Genomic DNA, 23069 nt, shown 5'->3' with positions numbered 1-23069 from the left:
TTTGTAACTGAGACTGACCAGGCAATAAACACCCTTCAGCTCTAACAGTGGGTGTTTAGGGACACCCATCTAGACACCTGCTCACACTTTATAAGTGAGTGAGTTTAATTTTACGCCGTACTCAGCACTATTTCAGCTATATGGCGGTGGTAGATGATCGAGTCTGGACCAGACAATCCAGTGATCAACAGCATGAGCATCGATCTACTCAATTTGGATACGCTGACATGTGTCAAGAAATCAGCGAGCCTGACAACCCGATCCCGTTAGTCGCCTCTTACGACAAGCATTCCAACCCGGATCTTCAAGGGTATATCACACATTCGCTGTTTTTTGCATTTTCATTATCAAGCAGACCAGGTCCACAAGTTGAAATATATGTTGGAGAAGGGCACCCAGCAATCGATGACGGCAGGCATTGGACGTTGCTCATTTCATCATCCACTCGTTTGTCAGCTCGAGACGTGATCAATATCAGAATAGCTACAGACTGAGGTGTTAAACCACAAAGCGCTGATAGTGTACCAGTATCTATAAAGCAGCTGTATTACCTATACAGAGTTGCCATCAGGGACACAATGCCGTAGTATCTAGGCTACGGACATCTTAGAACAGGTAGGCACTGGGTACAGACCCAGCAGTCAGTCCCTGGGCTATCAAGGACCTGATAAAAATAGTATTGTTTTTCATACCTTTCTTGGAAACTGTATGAGCTAGATTTTCATATATATTTATAAAATATAATTGATTCTGATCTAGCTCATGCACTTAACCACACAACTTTCGGGTTTAAGTATGATCGGACGGGTTCAAAGCCAAACTGACCATGTAAAGAATTTTCTACAAATCTGAGTGACGTATGTGGAACAATGGAACAATGGAATCCGGAGCCCAAATGTAATTTGAGTTTTAAAAAGTGGGTTTCCAAAGAGTAGAGAAATGAAAACGATACTGGAGGCAGCGACATTTTGCGGCAGATCCGTAATGTAAAACAGAACTTTAACTTTAACAAGCCTTATTGTCTCCCCGTCTTGTGGTGCTCTGTTTACTAAATGCGTAGCTGCTGCAGGCACTTCTATGGTCTGGCCTGGATGGGTGACACAGTGCTGAGGCCACGGAGCTAGGGTCAAGGCGTGTAGAAACTGACCGACTTCTTGAGGCCCTTGTCTCATTTCATGCTACAGAATGGTAAGTCTAAAGTAATGACAACGTCTTTGGTGGTTCCATTGTAAATACTGATGCTATGATTAATTTCTGTTCAGTATATAATATATGCAATCTAATATAGAACATCGGTGTCGTTCAAGTCAAAGCTGAGTGGCGCTCGGCATTAATGGGTACACCAAGGACTGGTCGGCTCGGAGTCAGAGAGAGAGAGTGTCTGAGTGAGAGTAGAGGGAGAGAGCTTCACTGCGGCATGGTTTCTCAGTGGGTTAGCACTATAAAACCGGTTTCTCATTCTATAGTACAAGCAGGAGGACGGATAGACATCACAGAAACGGGTAACAAGAATTCAAAACATTAAATACCATACTCAGCAGCATGTTGTTAAATAACATATATACGTCTAGCCTCATAACTCCAGTGATAAGGACATCAAATGTGTACCCTACATCGATTGTTTCAAGTGTAAAGGTATATATTCTTGGGATATATACTCATAAAAAGACTGTTTATTATAATGCTTTAATTCAGGATGCAGAACAAAATCCCTTTATTTCAGAGAACTGATAAAGAAGACAAAGACGGTGAAAGTCGGGAGCTATGGTATGGCTGGGGCCCTGTTAAACCAAGGTAACCAACAGGGCTACACAGTCGGGTAACTAGTTGGGCACAGTTAAACCAAGGTAACCAACAGGGACTACACAGTCGGGTAACTAGTTGGGCACAGTTAAACCAAGGTAACCAACAGGGGCTACACAGTCGGGTAACTAGTTGGGCACAGTTAAACCAAGGTAACCAACAGGGGGCTACACACTAGTTGGGCCCTGTTAAACCAAGGTAACCAACAGGGACTACACAGTCGGGTAACTAGTTGGGCCCTGTTAAACCAAGGTAACCAACAGGGGCTACACAGTCGGGTAACTAGTTGGGCCCTGTTAAACCAAGGTAACCAACAGGGCTACACAGTCGGGTAACTTGTTGGGCACAGTTAAACCAAGGTAACCAACAGGGACTACACAGTCGGGTAACTAGTTGGGCACAGTTAAACCAAGGTAACCAACAGGGACTACACAGTCGGGTAAACTAGTTGGGCCCTGTTAAACCAAGGTAACCAACAGGGACTACACAGTCGGGTAACTAGTTGGGCACAGTTAAACCAAGGTAACCAACAGGGACTACACAGTCGGGTAACTAGTTGGGCACAGTTAAACCAAGGTAACCAACAGGGACTACACAGTCGGGTAACTAGTTGGGCACAGTTAAACCAAGGTAACCAACAGGGACTACACAGTCGGGTAACTAGTTGGGCACAGTTAAACCAAGGTAACCAACAGGGACTACACAGTCGGGTAACTAGTTGGGCACAGTTAAACCAAGGTAACCAACAGGGGCTACACAGTCGGGTACACAGTTGGGGTTAAACCAAGGTAACCAACAGGGGTTAAAACCACTAGGTTAAACCAAGGTAACCAACAGGGACTACACAGTCGGGTAACTAGTTGGGCACAGTTAAACCAAGGTAACCAACAGGGACTACACAGTCGGGTAACTAGTTGGGCACAGTTAAACCAAGGTAACCAACAGGGACTACACAGTCGGGTAACTAGTTGGGCACAGTTAAACCATGGTAACCAACAGGGACTACACAGTCGGGTAACTAGTTGGGCACAGTTAAAACCAATGGTAACCAACAGGGACTACACAGTCGGGTAACTAGTTGGGCACAGTTAAACCATGGTAACCAACAGGGACTACACAGTCGGGTAACTAGTTGGGCACAGTTAAACCATGGTAACCAACAGGGACTACACAGTCGGGTAACTAGTTGGGCACAGTTAAACCATGGTAACCAACAGGGACTACACAGTCGGGTAACTAGTTGGGCACAGTTAAACCATGGTAACCAACAGGGACTACACAGTCGGGTAACTAGTTGGGCACAGTTAAACCATGGTAACCAACAGGGACTACACAGTCAGGTAACTAGTTGGGCACAGTTAAACCATGGTAACCAACAGGGACTACACAGTCGGGTAACTAGTTGGGCACAGTTAAACCATGGTAACCAACAGGGACTACACAGTCGGGTAACTAGTTGGGCACAGTTAAACCATGGTAACCAACAGGGACTACACAGTCGGGTAACTAGTTGGGCACAGTTAAACCATGGTAACCAACAGGGACTACACAGTCGGGTAACTAGTTGGGCACAGTTAAACCATGGTAACCAACAGGGACTACACAGTCGGGTAACTAGTTGGGCACAGTTAAACCATGGTAACCAACAGGGACTACACAGTAGGGTAACTAGTTGGGCACAGTTAAACCATGGTAACCAACAGGGACTACACAGTCGGGTAACTAGTTGGGCACAGTTAAACCATGGTAACCAACAGGGACTACACAGTAGGGTAACTAGTTGGGCACAGTTAAACCATGGTAACCAACAGGGACTACACAGTAGGGTAACTAGTTGGGCACAGTTAAACCATGGTAACCAACAGGGACTACACAGTCGGGTAACTAGTTGGGCACAGTTAAACCATGGTAACCAACAGGGACTACACAGTAGGGTAAGGGTTAAACATAGTAACTAGTTGGGCACAGTTAAACCATGGTAACCAACAGGGACTACACAGTCGGGTAACTAGTTGGGCACAGTTAAACCATGGTAACCAACAGGGACTACACAGTCGGGTAACTAGTTGGGCACAGTTAAACCATGGTAACCAACAGGGACTACACAGTCAGGGTAACTAGTTGGGCACAGTTAAACCATGGTAACCAACAGGGACTACACAGTAGGGTAACTAGTTGGGCACAGTTAAACCATGGTAACCAACAGGGACTACACAGTCGGGTAACTAGTTGGGCACAGTTAAACCAAGGTAACCAACAGGGACTACACAGTCGGGTAACTAGTTGGGCACAGTTAAACCATGGTAACCAACAGGGACTACACAGTAGGGTAACTAGTTGGGCACAGTTAAACCATGGTAACCAACAGGGACTACACAGTCGGGTAACTAGTTGGGCACAGTTAAACCATGGTAACCAACAGGGACTACACAGCAGGGTAACTAGTTGGGCACAGTTAAACCATCAAGGTAACTAGTTGGGCACAGTTAAACCATAACCAACAGGGACTACACAGTCGGGTAACTAGTTGGGCACAGTTAAACCAAGGTAACCAACAGGGACTACACAGTCGGGTAACTAGTTGGGCACAGTTAAACCATGGTAACCAACAGGGACTACACAGTCGGGTAACTAGTTGGGCACAGTTAAACCATGGTAACCAACAGGGACTACCACAGTCGGGTAACTAGTTGGGCAACAGTTAAACCATGGTAACCAACAGGGACTACACAGTCGGGTAACTGGTTGGGTCAGATAGACCAGGGTAACCAACAGGGACTACACAGTTGGGTAACTGGTTGGGACAGATGGACCAGGGTAAATAGCCGTGATTAAAGAAAGGTGAAGGGATAGAGGTCTTGTTAAGAGTCCAGGTATTGGGTTTTACGTCGTGGAGAAATTTCGCTTATGTGACGGGAGCCCAGACTTAAGCTGGTTTTATAAAGCGTAAACAGCCCACTGAGATACCATGCCGCAGCACGAATACCCCAACTCAACACATTATAGGGACTCGAGCCGACCAGTCCAGTTTGTTAAACCCATTAATGCCGAGCGCCAGGCAGGGACCAAGGGTAAATAGCCGTGATTGAAGAAAGGTGATAATAGAGGTCTTGTAAAGAGTCCATTAAACCTCGCTAACAGCTAGGACGATGACCGTGAAAAACACCTTCGGATATGGCTAGCGAGTCGAACAACCATTCCTACCAGCCGGGGTATGGTTTCACACACGTGAAGATTATGTTTAATCTGGGATATGGTGTTATGAACACTACAGCCGGCAGCATGTTTTTGGTACGACCGAACAGCTTTATAATCAGGTCACAAACTGGGTGTAGATTGGCAATCTTCAGGGGTATTTGATGGGTTTATCATTCAGGGGGTAAGAACTGTACCTACAGTGGGGTGATGGATGATGGTAGAAGTGAGTAGGCCCGCTATCAGCAAACAACCCAGTAATATATGGAGACCGTTAGTACAGGAGCTTACGTCTGATCAAACGGACTTGTTGATTCAGGAAGTTGAATTATTACAGTCAATGTTTATTTTGTCCCTCGAAAATTTTACATTTTCAAGAAATGCATGGTCATAAAAGTCAAGCTTGAGCATATCTACCTTGAGTAATCATGTTTTCAAATCTATAGATAAGTAATTATTTATATAAACCGTTCAACAAGAGCATGAGCTTTCAGGTACATATTAGGTCTGTGTCTAGACTACCATCTTGCAACTGCTTTCCACTATCTGGTTACTGATTCCAACTTGATCTGGATGCGTGATCGAGATAGGAGTCTTTATACTCGTGTAATGTTGTTAAGCATTAAGAAATCGTTTGGTTAGTTAGCAAAATGAATTGATGTAAACTATCATGTCCTACTGAACAGAATGAACAGATTTTCCCTCCACTGAATATGACTTGCACGTTTATGAACGTATAAAATATTGTTTAAACTGTGCTCGACTCTTCACATTGAACAGAAAGACTAAAACCGATAGGTGAATTTACCAATTTTGATACCTTGCCTTTATAAACAGCCTGATATAATGTACCAGCTTGCTTCTGTGAGGTATGTAATGATTTTAATGAATGTCACTGTGTATACACAAAATGATCTTAACGAGGCAGGAGTGTCCGTTAACGTCCAGGGTCCCGATCCACAAAGCATTCGTAACATTATGACCTATAGTTTGTCATAGGCTTACGAATGTCGTAGCGCTACGAACGTTTCTATATGGGTCAATGTAGACTCTTAGTCTGTCATTGTATTGTGGTTTTCAGGTTCTTGCAGTGGTTCAACAGCCTGGGTTGTTTCATGCCTTGTGTTATCATCTTATACTTCACCATGGGTTTTGCATCTGGCTGGGTGGGAACTGCCTTGGAGCAGATTGAGAAGCAGTTCCACCTGCCAAGTACCATCAGTGCCACGCTGGCGACGTCCTCAGACCTGGGCAACTCCTGCAGTGTGGCGTTTGTCGGCTACATCGGCAGCAAGTTCAACAAGGCTAAAGGACTTTCGTTGGGCATGTTCCTGTTTGGTGTTGGCCTGACTCTCAATTCGCTTCCTCATTATCTGTTGGAGCCATACACAGCTTCTGGCCATGGTGAGTACCTATAGGTATTAATGACACTTGATCAATTCAGTAAAACGGGGTTGTGTCGAATTTACGATTGTCTCGAATCAAAAGCTTGGTTCCTGACATTAAATTTAAGGTTGTTTTGAACCTCGGATAACTCGAACCATTTGTGCAGGTCCCTTCAACTTCTACACAACGAGGCCCGTGAAGATCCGGGTAGAATAGATCTTCAGCAACCCATGCTTGCCACAAAAGGCTATTATGCTTGTCGTAAGAGGCGACTAACGGCATCGGGTGGTCAGGCTCGCTGACTTGGTAGACACATGTCATCGGTTCCTAATTGCGCAGATCTATGCTCATGCTGTTGATCACTGGATTGTCTGGTCCAGACTCGATTATTTACAGACCGCCGCCATATAGCTGGAATATTGCTGAGTGCGGCGTAAAACTTAACTCACTCACTCACTCGACACAACGGCGACTGGGTGTATAACACAACTACTAAAGTAATTTAAATATCAAAATAGGATACCAAAATCCTGGATCCGTCGTGGAGTTTTAACCAAAGTTTGATATGTCCGAAATAGATTAATCTGAGTCAAGGCCATGCAATATCAGTCTTATTAGAAATCCATATATAGTCCTAAAACCGATGGAGTCCTACGTTGGAGACAAAAGTACAACGACGTTATTAAAAGTAATGTTTTTAGCCGTGAACAGATCACACGAACAGTCTACAATCTGCGCTACCAACTCGTCATCTTCTGTGAACAGCAGCTTGGGTGGAGCTGACCAAGGTGAAGGTCACATGAGCTACTTCCCGATGATGCTGGCGGGTCAAGTGCTCTCGGGTATCGGGAGTACAACTTTCTACACGCTGGGAGTCGCCTACATTGACAATAATGCACCGGTTGCTAAGTCAGCTGTTTTTATCGGTGAGTCACTGTATTATTTTAGTTAGATGGTTAAGAAGAAAGCAGAGAGACGCAGGCTTTCAGTGACCACGAACAATTTAGATGATGGACTGAGAATTCCAAAGAACTATCAGCGGATCCTTGCACATCTGTGGGACGCAACTCTGTATTGCGAAATACGATGCCACTAATAAGCTGTGTTCTCACTTTTTGGAGACGTAATATTATAATACACTACTGTAATGATACCGATATAGAGGGTCGAGTGAGAATTACCAGCGGCTCAACACCCAACACATGCACAGTGTACCCCTTCGCAATGTTGCCGCGAGGGGAAAAGCATCCTCATTCACACTCATTCGTTCACTTTCGTTTTGGCATTAACCAATTTTGACTTGTTCCCGTATTGTTTACATGCGTTCGTGACAGGTCCTTGTATCATCCCCATTTTATAGTGACTCATAAACACATGCTCATGATACGGGAAGCAAACAATATATTCACATGGCTTTGGAAAGGGTTTTGGAGCTTGTATTTACAAACTACACTCACACTCAAAATGAATGTGTGACGTTTACCCCTCAAGAAAATCCATCCGTTTACGTTTAACCACAAACGTTTAAGAGAGAATCGTTTTTAACGGTTTCAACTTAACATGTGTTATATACTGAACCACAAAAGAAACGTCGTTTTTCAAAACCAAATGCAAAATTTTGTTCTTGCAAGGTGGTGTTTTATTATAATTGTACCGTTTTCTTAACATGTTTTTCAATCCAAATTGACAGTTATTACCAACATCAGTGTGTTTTCTGTTCAAAACGCATATCGACCAAACGCACCGAAAGAAGTATACATGGTAAAAGGTTCCGTATGACATTCGTGAAAATGAAAATGCCCGTGCATGTCGTGACAACCCTACCAATGAAAGCGAGTCCCAAACTCGACTGAAATCATTTTCGTTTTGACACAACCACCATGCCACGTCTTACGAGAGATCAGAGGAACCAAGTCTTGGGACTATTGCAAGTTGTAAAGACTGCACGGAGGGTAGGCAATCATCTTGTTGTTCATGTTAGGACAATCTACTGACTGCAGGAGTGGTATCAGGTCAGTAACAGCCTCCAACACCGTCCACGCAGTGGGCGACATTCAGTAACATCGCAACGTCAAGACCGACAGATTTTGCGCCACCATCTGCAGGATCGCTTCCCCAGAGCGACGGAAACAGCATGCCAGACTATTGGGACTAACAACAGACCCATCAGTGCCGATACAGTGCGTCGACGTTTCCGCGGAAGAAACCTCTGCTGTCGGATACCCTATCGTGGTCCTGTCCTCACCGCTCATCACCGCCCAAACCCACTGCAATGGGCAACTCAGCATCGAAATTGGCGTTATCGACAATGGAGAACTGTGCTGTTATCCCATGAAAGCCGATATTGTGTTTCGACAGTCGATGGCAGAGTGAGAGTATGGCGAAGGCGTGGTGAAATGTTTTCCAATGAGTGTATTGTTGAAAGAGACTCATGGGGTGGTCCAAGCATCATAGTGTGTGGTGCAATGGTCTGAACCAGTTAGTTGACACCGTGGTGTTCCAGAATCTTGGTCCAGGATGAGGAAATGACGTGACAGCTGCTCGCTATATTGATTAAGTCATAACACCCCACGTTGTACCACATTTTGGACGTTACAGAAATCACATCTTCCAGCAAGACAACGGTCGTGCCCACACTGCCAGAGCAACATTGGACTTCCTAAGACAACAAGGCATTCAAAACCCTACAATAGCTTGCACTAAGTCCGAATTTAAGTCCAATAGAACATCTTTAGGACGAGATTCAAAGAAGACTGAATGGCCTCCAACCAAGGCCGACAACGGCGGCTGGACTCTATCAGTCATTTCGCAGAGTATGGACAAAAGTGCCTATGGCCTTCATCGACCTGCTAATTCATTCCATGTACAGACGATGCAACGATTCCATCGATGCCCTATAGAGGCCACACACGATACTGACTTTGGGGTATCTTAATGGTACCATTTTTGGTGATTTTGTTTGTGTGAACTCTAAATGTGATTCCCGAAAATGTGTTAACCATAACTGTCAAGTTTGAACTCAATCGTCTGTTTTGATTGTTCATTAGAATATATTAAAGTGTGTGCTTTAACGAACCGCGACATTTCTTATGTGGTTCAGTATATTGTGGATTACGCTTTCTCAGTAAAGTACAGATTCGAACCCACACGTCCAGAGTCAGTCATATAATCGTCATCTTGGCTGGCGATAGGGTGCTTGATTTCATGGATTTTAACTTATTCGTGAGCCACATATTTTTCAGGAATTATCAACACAATGACTACAGTGGGTGCTGCTATGAGCGCTCTAGTCGGTGGAAGGATGATCCTCTACCTGTACGTGGACTTTGATAGGGTGGACACTGACAGGTGCGTCAGCAGGTGCTTCTTGCAGGATGATCAGTTTCATCCTCGTCATACTGATGAGGATGAACCCAAATGTATTCTTTGGGATGGAATGTCCTCTGTCCAGCATGTTTTGCTTTACTTGATTTTTCCAATCCCACTTGGTTCTTAATAAAGCAGGATCGTGTAAGTGTCACTGAGACTCTGATTTTAAAACATCGAGTGGACATTTCTCAATATTTGTATGTATTGCATGCCTTTACTTTGTTTATAATAGTTCATTCATTTCCTGTATTGGTCCTCATTGGTTATTGAACAACGTCTTTGCTTTCTGAAAACTCACTATTACCAACACTATACACAGCAATCTGTAATTAATCCAATCTGGATCAGGCAATCCAGATACTGGAAGCCCCGCCACGGTAGCACACAGCCGATTGTTTGTGCCTGACTTCCCCGTCCAAATTCAGCTCTTCAGTCATACCTTGTCTTTGCATCACAGTTTGCCTTTCGAACCTGGAGACCAGCGTTGGATTGGGGCGTGGTGGTTCGGCTTTATCGTGTGTGGTATCATCACTATGGTCTTCTCCCTTGTCATTTCAGGATATCCTAAACGGTTCCCAAGTGAGTCAGAGTCTGTTATATTCTAGTTAGTATTCCTTTGGTTAAGAATCATAAAGGTTTAAACAATAATTCTCCTGACCATGCGGACCATGTAACAATACTAGTGTGCTCCTGACTGTAAGATCACATGACGTGATACAGACTGAAATACTGTTAAATAGATTCAAATAGACCTTCGGCTGTGCAAGGAAACTGAATGGACTGGCTTGTTGGTTGCAGGATAATTACAGCGTTAAACAAGAAACCTACAAACATTGGTAACTATGTATGTAACTCACTGACTGACCACCATTTCAGACAGTCCTAAACCAAAGAAACTGGAAGCACAAAAAAGTGGACGAGGTTCCTCAAAACATATTTCAATTCCTCAAGAAAACGATAACCGATTTTCTGAAGGCTCTCTTTAAGCTTGTAAGTATCATTCCTAACTTTCTTATACATCGGTGGTGGTGTTTGATATGTGGTGTGTGGTCACAAACCAGTTGAAGCTAAGCAACGTAGGTTGTCCTTGGATTGGTGACTGTGTTTGGCAGTTTGACGCTTGAGAGTTTCTAGGACTTCCGTCCTGCCCCACTACGAAGCGCACGTTACACATGTGGTCTCATATTAGTCGATGAATGTGTTCAGAATTGCCTCTGTTCACCCAGCAGTGAATGGGTACCGGTGAGAGGCGCTTGGGTTAACCGGGGTAATATAATAATATCAGCGTTTTGTCCTTAGCGCCACTGAGCATCTTTGAAAATGACATTACGCGCTCTACAAATGAATTATACGTTATAACAGCGCTGACAACGATACTCTTTAAATTCAACTGCTCTTTTGCTCGTTAAGGGGGGTCCACAATCACAGTGGTAAGCGTTCACCTTTGAATATGTTTCAGTTCAATCACTATGGGGATAAATATTCTCCTGTTTCAGATATTCGACTTGGAGTTTGTGTTTATCAGTATTGGGTCGTCTATAGAAGGTGTGGCCATAGCTGGGATGTCAATATTCATCTTCAAGTACACCAGTCACGAATTCGACATGGACTATGAAACAGCAGGGTACATCATAGGTATGGTATAGTTTAACTGGAGTCACAACCACAGCTGTCCAAGCACAGGAGGGCAGGGTCGTTGCATTCTGGTTAATTGATCAAGGAGCTGTAAAGTTATATGGTACATTAATGCAGGAATTAACCGCGGTGCCTTGGCACATATTTTATCTTGACATAAACTTTCATGTGCCTTAAGGTCTAAAAACGACCCCAGATGCCAAGATATCGAATGGCCCCTTCATTAAATATATCCAAGAACAACCTTGTTCAGCAAAATGACTTAAATCTTTCTTACTTCTCATGTCCATTTTGGAAGAATCCATGAGCTCGCATGTCTGATCCGCCATGTTTTATGCAAATATATGAAAATATTGCATATACAGAATGGTCATTTTGATGGGTTTGATATTGTGCTAAGAGACACGACGTCAGTTCAGGCACGATGTTAAATTATGGGCCCTGGGTATTTATCCTGTAAAAAGTATCATACTGTGGATAAATGAGGGTTGATAATTGGATCCGGGTGCCACGGATCGCAACAGTGAGGTGGCCGAAAAACAGGCGCAATGTTCAAAGCATACGCAGACATTTGAGTATATGTTCCAGGTGCCAAGGCTATAGTTGCGTCCAGCGGCTACATATTGGCCGGGTATTTGATCAAGACCTTCAAACTGGACTTGCTAGGGATGGAGAGAGTGACCACCGGCCTTTACCTGTTCGTGTTGGTGTGCGGCCTCTCCATGTTTGCTGCCTGCCCGGATGTCCGTATGACAGGCCTGGATCTGCCCTATCCGGGAGACAGGTACTGGCCCTCTAACATAATCTTGAGTACATAGTGAATTCAAAACCCCAGTTACAATAGTATAGTCAGGCTATGTCGCGACTGGATGTAAATATGTTCATGTACAAAAGAGAGTACACGCCTGGGATTATTTTCTAAGAAAACAACGTAAAACGTTTGAAAAGTGTTTTGACCGTGAGAAATTGTGTTGCCTAAACACCACAGATATCGTACCCACGACTTTGCCAGCAACTCACGTTCCTCGCCCAACGTAGAAGATTCCTGACACACCCCGAAATGGTCGATAAGCCCGTAAGCACCCAGCCATTTCATCACGATGTTGCTGCTGCTGACGTCACCGTGAGCATCCGGTTGTGTAGATGGTGAATTAGACTAACAACTAGTCTCTGAAATGAACATATTTTACTGAAAAAAAGTTCATAGTAAAAAAAAATATATAATGAAAAGGGGCCCTGAGACTTTCTTCATTTTCAGCTGAGGAAATCTAGACTTGCCACATTTTCTAGACTTGCGTGGGCTTTCTTGGATATATTTACTTCAGGGTCTGTCCGACAGACTAATGGTGAATGCGCAGGAGATAGTCATCATGCGATCTGGCCTATTCTAGCACTGTCTGGCTGGTCTGGTTGACGCGATGATGGATTGCCTTGTACAGCCAAACGTTCTGAAAATAGCTGTTCGAATAACATCCAAATGCCTCGTTCTCGTTCCACAGCTGGTAATCTTGGCATTTTGATGTGCGTCTCTGACAGGCATGCCACTTAAAACCTGTCAGTCGATCATTCACGTGCAATTCAACGAAATGATGATTTTCATGACATCCGATACCGTCAGTGTATCTGACGGTGTTGTATCAAAATGGATTCCACATACGGGTGCCGGCAGTGACTTTTTCATTCCAGCGATGTGTCAGGATTCCTCGCGTCCTGTCAAGGTCAGTGCCAGTGTGAAGGTCAGGCGTTCAGTCCTGTTTGTAGCAGCGACGGCCTCGTCTACTTCTCCCCCTGCCACGCAGGTTGTCTGGACAGCAGCAGCGATGGAGATGTGATGGTAGGGATGGCCTTGTCAATAGTGATACCACACCAAATTCTGTCTTAATTATTTCTATAGATAATCAACAACTTTATAGGAACCTGTAAGGTCGACCGCTCTTCAGGTTACCCTGGTCGTGCTTTCAAAATTAAGATTTAACCTGATTGTGTAAAAATATATAATACATCTATATCCTAGGTTTGTCAGCATCATACTCACTCACTCACTCACTCATACCGCAGTGGTAAACATCTGACGGCTTTGGCACTTTCACTTCGCCATCAAGCTGACCAGGCATAATGTATCTAGGTTGTTCTTCAGAGAGCCGTAAAAACAATTCAGACACTCGATGAATCTCTGAAATACATCATATGTGACCATACGAATAAATATGCTTCCTCAATCCGTGAAACTTTGATCACTGATGGAAAACGGCCTTCAAGAACAAATATGTTATGGCATAATTCGGTTGAATAACCATGTATGTAAAAAGCTGAAACAATTAATTTCGAAGGTGTGTAAATATGTTCGTCCTGAATGCTATCTTAGGATATGAATTTATGTAGATACATTGGCACTAACTGTAGTTTCCTGGAATAGAAAGTTGTGCAGAGAGTTGCGGTACCTGGAGAAGCTGCTACTGAGTCGACCTTGTATTGCAGACTTACACCAACTGCAGCTGTATAGCAGCTGGACTCAATACAACCGTGACAGATGCTCTGGCCACCGCCACCGCGGGCAAATGTACCACCGACTGCTGGCAAGTGTACCTCGTCATGCCCTGCTTGTTCCTGGTCTACATCGCCATCTTCATCTGTGCCACGTTAACTGCCCTGAGTACACTAAGGTAGGAACCGTTTGGGAGACTAGTAGCCCATTCTCTGCCCTCGTTATACTTTGGAAGGTACTGCGTTGAGGATCGGTGGACCATTCTCTGTGGTAGGTACAGAGAACTGATGGACGTAGCTCTAGTAGCCCATTCCCTGACCTCAAAACAGACGGGTATCTACAGCTTTTGAGACAAGTGGTCCCTCCCTTGCCCTCAGTACATTTAGGAAGGTATTGCATTGAGGCGGTCCATTCCCTGTCCTCGTCATACTGTGGTAGATACAACATTCAGAACTGGCTGACCATTCTGTGTCCTCATTAAAGGCAGATGGGCACATCACTGGGGACAAGTAGTCCATGCTCTCAGTACACTCAGGTAGGTACTGCATTAAGGCCCCGTGGTCCCTTCTGCGCCATCAGTACAAGTACTGCATTGAGGACGTGCATGTGCACCATTCCCCACTGTCTCTACGTTTAGTAGTACAACAAGGAGGACTGGTGGTCCATTGGCTAACCTCAGTACACTTTGGTAGATAGAGCATTAAAGGGCCACTGATCCAGAGCAATTTCCGTTAACAATAATCGCTCTGGATCAGTGGCCCTTTAAGGAATTCGTTTGTCCATTTTGATACCTGTGTAGTCCAGTAGTAGAGCAGGACACTGTGACTTCATGTTAATGTGACCCTCGGTTTCAGGGGCCTTGTCATGTAGCTGGGATATCGTCGACTGCAGCATAAATCAGCATACATTCACTTACTCATTAATGGTCACTTATATACAATTTATCCATAGATTATATTTATTGAAAGCAACGTCATTACTTTCCATTTTGTTGGCAAGAAAGTCTTTGAGTATGAACCAAATGCCAGTTTGATTTTCTGTGATTCTTCCATATGTAAAGCTTAGTTTTACGACTATTTTGCCTCTTATGAAATGAAAATGTAGACATTTTGTGGAATTTCTCCACAACCGGCCTCGTGAAGAAATTCCACAAAATGTCTAGGTAAATGAATGGTCGTTTAGGCTTTATGTCTACTTATTGCAGTGCAATATCTGATGTGATAATTATTTGACTTTGTACATATCTTGAACAGGTGCGTGGATCCAGATATTCAACCCTTTGCCCTCGGAATAAAGATGATATTTGTTAGGGTGATAGGTAAGTTTGATGTCGTTTGTATGTGAGGACTAGCCATGATGTAAGTACATGTGGGTGAAGGATGTTGGTTTGACGCTGCTTTGAACAGAGATTCAGGTATTTCTTGATGTGTTATTCAGGTGAAGGTTTTCTGCCTGTTGTGTCTCACTTCTAAATGCCAACTTCTTTATGTTATAACTAAGAATTAAGATAATCAAACTGCCCTGGTTGTCGCTAGATGGCGTGACGACGCCTATGATATTTAACCTCCACATCATCACATCTGGATAATGAGAATTAGTTTTATTATCAGAAAAAAATAAGATTAATGCCTCCATTTAAATTAAGCTGTTCTGTTATGCTTGATACATCGGTCCAATCGGAACGTCTTGTAGCATGCGGCTTACCAACGCAAGTCTAAGCATTCTGGAAAAAGATATTTTCCTGCCAATTGAATATTTACAACACCATTCAAACTGGATTAAATACATAAAGGGTTTGTGCAGACGAGGCTGTATATTTAGAAATTTGATTGGGTGCTTAAAGCTCATTAGCGAGAGAGAGTGTTCTGTTGGTGTTGAGAGGCAGAGATTGAGCCGTCACTTGTGATCTACTCTTATGGTCACAAATGGGTTCAGGAAATATATTAGGATTGAAATTTATACAACTGGAAAATCAAAAAGGGTATTTCGGATCCGAAATACAGATCAATTCATTTTCCAGGTACTATACCAGCACCCCTGGTAGTGGGCGTGGTGGTCGACTCGGCCTGTGAGCTGTGGGGAGGGGCGGAGGGGGCTCAGTTCTGTCAGCTATACAACAAGGAGGCTTTAGCTGTGGGAATCGCCACCATGTGGCTCAGCGTCGGCATCATCGCTTGCACCTTCATGTTCCTGGCATCACTTGTCAACCTGTGGAAGAAGAAGAAGAGGGCGAACAAGGAGAGTACCGAGATGAACGATGCTGGTGGTTGTGATGAGAAACATAACGGAGCAGTGGAGAGTGATGTTCACGAAAGTTCACCAGAATGACAGAATCGCGGTTCAATACAAGACTTCACAAATAGTCCAGCCAATAAAACCCGTCACATGTAGCCCTCATGTGGCAGGGATGTCAACAAATACAATCACCCAGACTTGTCTAAATATTGAAGAACTGTCAAAAACAAGCTCTCTTTTCAAAATATGGCCAAATAGCTAAAATGTGTGTTATGAATATGTACTTGATAATCAGATATATTTACAGAAAAGACTTTGAAAAACCTGAACATTATTATCTTTTACTTAGATGACAACACATGTCCAAACCTTGATCAAATTGTATATTCTAGTTGTAGAAGGAAGACGTGTTTTCTCTTGAAGCCGGGTCTGCCAATAGATTTTACGAGCTGGACATGCTGCCAACAGGGGAGCCTGTAGCCATGTTAACACCCCATGTGAGAACTCGGAGCTACTGGCAAATCAGAATATTGTTGAATGCGGCGTAAAACTAAACTCACTCACTCACTGGCAAATCATATAGCTAGATTGTACACGATACACGGTTTTCACGAAAAGGCAACAGATAACATGTGAAGAATAATGTTTGACGGAGGAAAATAAACCAATTCGTAGATGTGACATCTTCACTGTTAACGAAACCGAATTGAAACATTCTGTATACGTTCTGAAATAAATTCCAAAAAGTAAGTATTAAAGTTATGGATGTGTTTTTGTGTTAAAATAATATATTGCTTAATTTGCGAAACATACCACGTTCATTCTTTACCAAGAAGCTTTTATTGCATGAAAGGCCGTAAGCTCATATACATGATGTGCATATGGTGCAGTATAGGATCATTTTAACAAAAGATTCACATTTAATTTCAATCTGTTTCTGCTCTTGAAGGCATATTTGAAGTATGACACATAACCACAAACTATCCAAATTAAACATCTGTTATGTTTTAAGGCAAATAAAGAGTTGTGCTGAAGGTCGAAGTAAATATGTATTTGGTATGCATTGCTGTCGAATGTTCTTTGGGATGGGCATATAAGCAGCGTTCGAAATAGCTACTGGCCAGCTAGCCAAATGCTAGCTGATTGTGAATCGGGCCAGTAATATATAATAATTGTTAAAGCTATCCCGACTGACTAGCTGAAAATCTCAGATAATTTGTTCTTTGTTTCATGCACATGAATATGATGATGTCAACTATTAAGGTGATAAAGTCCGTCCGCAAATGTTTCGTGATATTTATTATCTCTTGTCACATGAAGATCTCTATATAGAAAGTGTTAATGGGGTTGCGCAAAAGAGGTTAGGAATTACAATACAAATGTAACGTTTAACATCTTCAGTTACCAAACATCACACTAATTCTGACTGCATATTGATATTTTGCAGGGCCAGTAAAGTATGATGTGGGCTAGCAACATTTTTACTTAACTGGCCCTCCTGGCCAGTGACTTTTCAAAATTAATTGTAAACCAAAAGTCACCGTGTTGTTTAATCTGATTGGATGACAAACGTGATCGAATGGTATTCGATTCCCGGAAATTGCAAGACTATTCGCTACGTATTATTACCTGCAAACATCGCACACACCATTGTATTGTTGCGTCGTCAACAGTGGTGACGTCATTCAAATCATATTGTGACGTAAAGTCGAAATGACGTTACAAATGAGCAGTTCCAGATGCTACCATGGGAACATTTCACTGCTGTACCCGTACTCGATGTCAAGGAGTGCCGACAGTAAAACCTATGTGGGCCTTTTGGTTTACTTTTGTGTTTACAGTGTCGATAAACATCATGCGTTTGCCAATTTCCGGGTGTTATTGTGTATTTGAAGCACGGGAATATTTCATTCCCGTGCTTCAAATAATCAATAACACCCGGAAATTGGCCAACACATGATGTTTATCTCTTCATACACAGCATAATAAGGGTGAAATGATACAGATTTTCGATATTGTTCAAGTAACAGTATCTACATACCCTTTCAGACTTTGCAATTTTATGATGTCTTCCGGTATCAATATTTAGCCTTGTACTTCCAACTCCAGCACGAGCAAAGTCGGCTGCAAGAAACACAATGTGGAATCTATTACTCTTCAAGGCTAATCTTAAAACTACCATAGCATTCATATCTAGTGTTAGATGCTAATATATTTGTCCATTTTAATCTGGTTTGAAAATTAAGAAAGCTAGCTATATATCCATCGTCCTGGCAGATCCAAGAATATTATTTAGCTGGTTCTTATAATTCATAATTAGTTGATAACCTATTTTGATTCTTGAGTTAAGTATTAAGTATATGTAGAATAGACAGAGTGTTCTGCACCACCTGTCATAAGGAATGTGCTCGGCGTAAGAGGCTACTAAAATGACAGGCTCGGCTTCTCGGCAGAATGCATGCCACTGTACCATGACGGCGCGAGATGCTGTTACTATATGTCAACCACTTTATTAATTCAATGTCATACGTAAACAGGCCGGGGCTTTGCTTAATACTTTTTGGTTTGAAAAGGAGGCCTTCTTTTGTATAGACCATAACCATATGGGCGACCCTTCAATACTTGCGTTGTGTTAATGTGCAACCTCATTGCGAATGTTGCGAAATAACAACATATGCATGGATTCGATGCTAATATCTGGTTTTGGGGTCTGTTTGAAACAGATCCTTGAAGTCATGCATTTCACTTACCATTCATCTGAAATAGATACTCCTTGGAAGATAAATAGTTGGTTGGTGTATTTGTTCTTTAAGGCCACACAGCAATATTCCAGCTGTATGGCGGCGATCTGTAAATAATCGAGTCTGGACCAGACAATCCAGTGATCACTATATATAGTATCTGACACACGTTTGTAAAATCCGTCTCTGTGGCTCCAGACATACATTAAGTCATACGATTGCAATTCCATGATTACTTTATTTTAAACTCTGCAGAGTTATGTATACAAAGTCAATGTTACAAGTCTTGATGGACTTCTTGTTAGTGAATGTGCATGACATGCCTACAGTCAACACACAGGAAGGCCAGGACCATCAATACTTGAAATATTTCCACAAAGCACAATCTCAGCATAAGGTATTGGAAAGAAAAAGTCAACCTCTTGAGGTCATCTCATTGCAGGGGCGGATCCAGAGGGTGTGTGCGTGCGGGGGGTTGCATTTCCCTCTTTCCCTTTGGACTTCATGATTTATGTGCACCACCCCTCCCTCTTCTCCAAAATCCTGAATCCGCACTGCATGGGAAAACCCATGTCAGCAATTTCTTTCTTTATCTCGTGTTTTTAGGTTCATCCAAATTCAACAAGAACAATCTTCATTTATGATTGATTTATTCATGTAATTGAGTAGGCATAGTTTAAAGCCGCTTTTAACAATATTACAACAATACTATGGCCGACTCCACATATAGAGGTTCACAGATTGTACCTGTAATCCAGATTCTTAACTAATATTTTGTCAACAAATGAGTGAGGGTTAGTGTGAGCTGTTGTACAACCCAGCAGTATTCCACGACATGGCAACCTGCCAATAATGGAGTTTGAACCACAGAATCAAGTGTTACCGATATTGTGAACAGTGATCCATGCCATCAGGGAACAATGACAGGCAATCGAAGGAATTACGTTGGTTGGTTTTGTTGGTTGTTTAATGCTGCACTCAACAATATTCCAGCTATATGGCGGCGGTCTGCAGATAATTGGGTCTGGACTAGACAATCCCTTGATCAACAGCATGAGCATCAATCTACTAAATTGGGATACGATGACATGTGTCAACCAAGTCAGCGAGGCTGACCACCCGATCCCATTAGACGCCTCTTACGACAAGCATGGGTTGTTGCCTATAAAACCAGCATAGGTTGCTGGGGACCTGTTCTAACCCTGAATACGCAATTTTGTAACCCTTACACTATTGGTTTAGAAAACCAATTCTGTTCATTATTTCCTTAATGAAAGCAGTTCTGATATAAAGCATTGTAGTACCCTTATGCTATATCAGCTCTACATTGTTAAGATGAATGCTGTAGGATTTCTCCATAGACATAACATATATGGGTTATGAATTCTGACCCCTAAACCTAAGGACAGACACATCTCATTTCTATATCCAGCAAAACTATATTTGGACAGGGAAACATTTAATACACCTGTTGACCTCTTACAAAATATAGGCACCATACAGTACAGGATTTTAATGTAAACAATTTGTTTACAGGTACAACAATCACAGTCAAATCAAGAAATAAAGTTTACATAAACTAAAGGTGCTGTCATTATTTCAAATCCTGCTTTGCTGAAACAACATACAAACATCGTGGGTTTTGGGCCCATATAAAACAATATATGTAAACTATCATAAGAAAGAACTTCGGTCAATATTAAAACATTACCAAGGTGATTTATTTGATACCACTCCAAACTTTGCTAATTACATACGCACTCCCAACTTTGATGATTATATTCATGACATGACTAAAGGACTGTCGGAAATAGAAAAAAAAATTTTTCTTCGCATTTATGTCTACAGTTTAAGTAGTTAACATGTGAAAGTATGAAATATCTGTTAAACTAAGTTCGGCCTAACTACAGTCTCAATGGTAGGGAGATAGTAAAGTCCTTTTTCTACACTTTACTGAGAGATTAGTGCAGAAATTAGCAATGCCGGTTTTTCAAAGAGCAATGCGACTTATTTGGAACTATCCATGGCTTTATGTATTACAAAGGACACTTTTAAATTCCCATTTTGAAATTAAACTTAGCTTCATTATAAATGATAGCTGACATACAAAATAATAACTATAATGATAAAACTATTAAGGATGTAGCTTCCACGGAGTCAGGTAAGAGGGGTCATCTCAAAAGCAAAACCAGGACCAGTGTTGCAGACGGTGGTAGGGTGGGGCTGGGGCATAGAGTTAAGATAATCCTTTAGGGTAATTAAACTGTGGAAGAAAACAGCATGTCATAATAATTTACAAAAAACATCCAGTCCTGTTGATCTTCGGGTGGTCATGCCACCTATATATTTTGAGACATTTAATACGATGTCTGATTTAAGCTTTTCTATGGGTATCATCCTCTTTTACATATCTCAACATAAACTTTATGAAAGAAAGACACGTAAGATGTTAATCAATAGATGAGACATGTTCAACACACATGAAAAAGAAAAGCATAAAATATAATTGAGATGACCCCCTTGTTTCTGTATGCAGCAAATGCACTTCATGCCAGGTGAGTCGACGGTCCTCTCATACCTGGCTGAGCGACCTAATTGCCATCTATAGTCAGATCTATTGTTTTCAGCACTTATTCGTAATTTTGCCCGATTTTACGAGTAAACATGCTTTCCTGGATATCCTATTACGCATCCCACTGAACGCCCTGTTAGGCCGAAGTGGGTTATTTTCGACATGTGTTATTTGCAATTGTGTAAATTTTAGGGATACAGGGTAACAGCCTAAAAACAGTTTTTTTCTATTTCCGACAGTACTTTAGTGATAAACATTGATAGTCATTATTGAACAATAAACAAAAATAAAATCATGCATATTCCAGAGTTTCTGTAAAGAAGACAGATCCCTATTTCATGTTCAACATGTTCATTAGGTTATTTACAATGTAAACATGTTTACTATGAAATCTGTTAAAGCAGGTCACAAAACAATGCTGTCAGTTTATATGAAGTGTTGTGCAAATACACATCGATATAAAAGTGTACATATAAAACTAAGGCCAGAACCATAACAACTCTCTGGCTTGGCCCAAGGCTGAAGTCAGTTTCAAAGCTTGGACCTTTACCTTCTCAACAAAATCTTTAAAAACAAACATAACAAGTTTCACTCATAATTCTGTCATATAACCTACAAATAATTCTGTCATATAACCAAAATGGCAACTGACCATACTGAGTAAATGTATTTTTATAATTTTTTATTATTATTATTATGCTACAAATGAGGTTTTTCCCTCGTTCATTGTTATCTCCCCTTTATCGTGACCACAAAATGGCAGCCACTGACCATACTGAGTAAATGTATTTTTATAATTTAGTGAATGAGTGAGTGAGTTTAGTTTTACGCTGCACTCAGCAATATTCCAGGTATATGGTGGCGGTCTGTAAATAATCGAGTCTGGACCAGACAATCCAGTGATCAACAACATGAGCATCGATCTGCGTAATTGGGAATCGATGACATGTGTCAACCAAGTCAGCGAGCCTGACCACCTGATCCCGTTAGTCACCTCTCACGACAAGCATGGTTTACTGAAGGCCAGTAATCTAACCCGGACCAACACGGGTATTTATGATTTAGAATGTTGAAATAAGACCTGCATGTACAATTAAGCAGTAGTTCCTAACACGCATGTATTATGTGTAATGTATCTGTTTTATGTTTTGATTTTTACCGTAGGTGGTTTTGAGTGAATACAGATTGATTGATTGATTGTAAATCACACTAACGCGTATATCATTATAGATACCAAATCACAGCATATTGGAATTTAATTTTTGGGCCAATAAGCACCCCTACTGTCAGTATATACATAAATACCCTGACATTACTGTTTATTCATTAAGTTGGAAATTAAGCCATCAGTATCAGTTCAAAGGTACAGTCCAGGTTGACAGGTAGTTACAGTGTAGGATACATGCAGGAACAGAATGTTCCAACCCTGAATATCTTCTTTGGTACGTTATGGTACAAAGGTCGTCTTAACTTCTCCAAGAAGAGGCACACAGGAATGTTTTCAAGAAAATATTGCTCACACCCTGTTTGGTAGCGTTTCCCTGAAACTTTTAATGGCTATAAGGACTACAAATCCAGACACACAATGGACTAGTCATTACCGGTAATTACAGGCAGGGATGGGACAGAGTGAGCGAGTTTAGTTTCA

General features: G+C 42.1%; 1 protein-coding gene across 1 annotated transcript; it reads left to right on the top strand.

The window, feature by feature from the left end:
- Positions 1–4977: 4977 nt before the first annotated feature.
- On the top strand, positions 4978–16870 carry LOC124276137 (solute carrier organic anion transporter family member 4C1-like). Its single transcript, XM_046711810.1, has 11 exons — positions 4978–5015; positions 6080–6402; positions 7086–7310; positions 9627–9736; positions 10630–10743; positions 11250–11388; positions 11977–12172; positions 13075–13222; positions 13867–14051; positions 15127–15191; positions 15894–16870. Exons 1-11 carry the CDS (start codon positions 4978–4980, stop codon positions 16199–16201), a joined length of 1851 nt encoding a protein of 616 aa, XP_046567766.1. The 3' UTR covers positions 16202–16870.
- The last annotated feature ends 6199 nt before the right edge of the window (positions 16871–23069 follow it).

The sequence above is a fragment of the Haliotis rubra genome, unplaced genomic scaffold, assembly GCF_003918875.1.
Source record: "Haliotis rubra isolate DU_JTF1 unplaced genomic scaffold, ASM391887v1 Scf206, whole genome shotgun sequence".
In the NCBI taxonomy this organism is placed as follows: domain Eukaryota; kingdom Metazoa; phylum Mollusca; class Gastropoda; order Lepetellida; family Haliotidae; genus Haliotis; species Haliotis rubra.
Note: the sequence above shows the minus strand (reverse complement) of the source record. Positions and strands in the feature narration are given on the sequence as shown.

Bases quoted from the DNA above. Each gene is read 5' to 3' on its own strand.
- LOC124276137 (XM_046711810.1), top strand. From the start codon at position 4,978: ATGGCTAGCGAGTCGAACAACCATTCCTACCAGCCGGG. The intron at 7,311-9,626 runs GTGAGTCACTGT...CATATTTTTCAG, and splicing joins TAAGTCAGCTGTTTTTATCG to GAATTATCAACACAATGACT. The intron at 15,192-15,893 runs GTAAGTTTGATG...TTCATTTTCCAG, and splicing joins GATATTTGTTAGGGTGATAG to GTACTATACCAGCACCCCTG.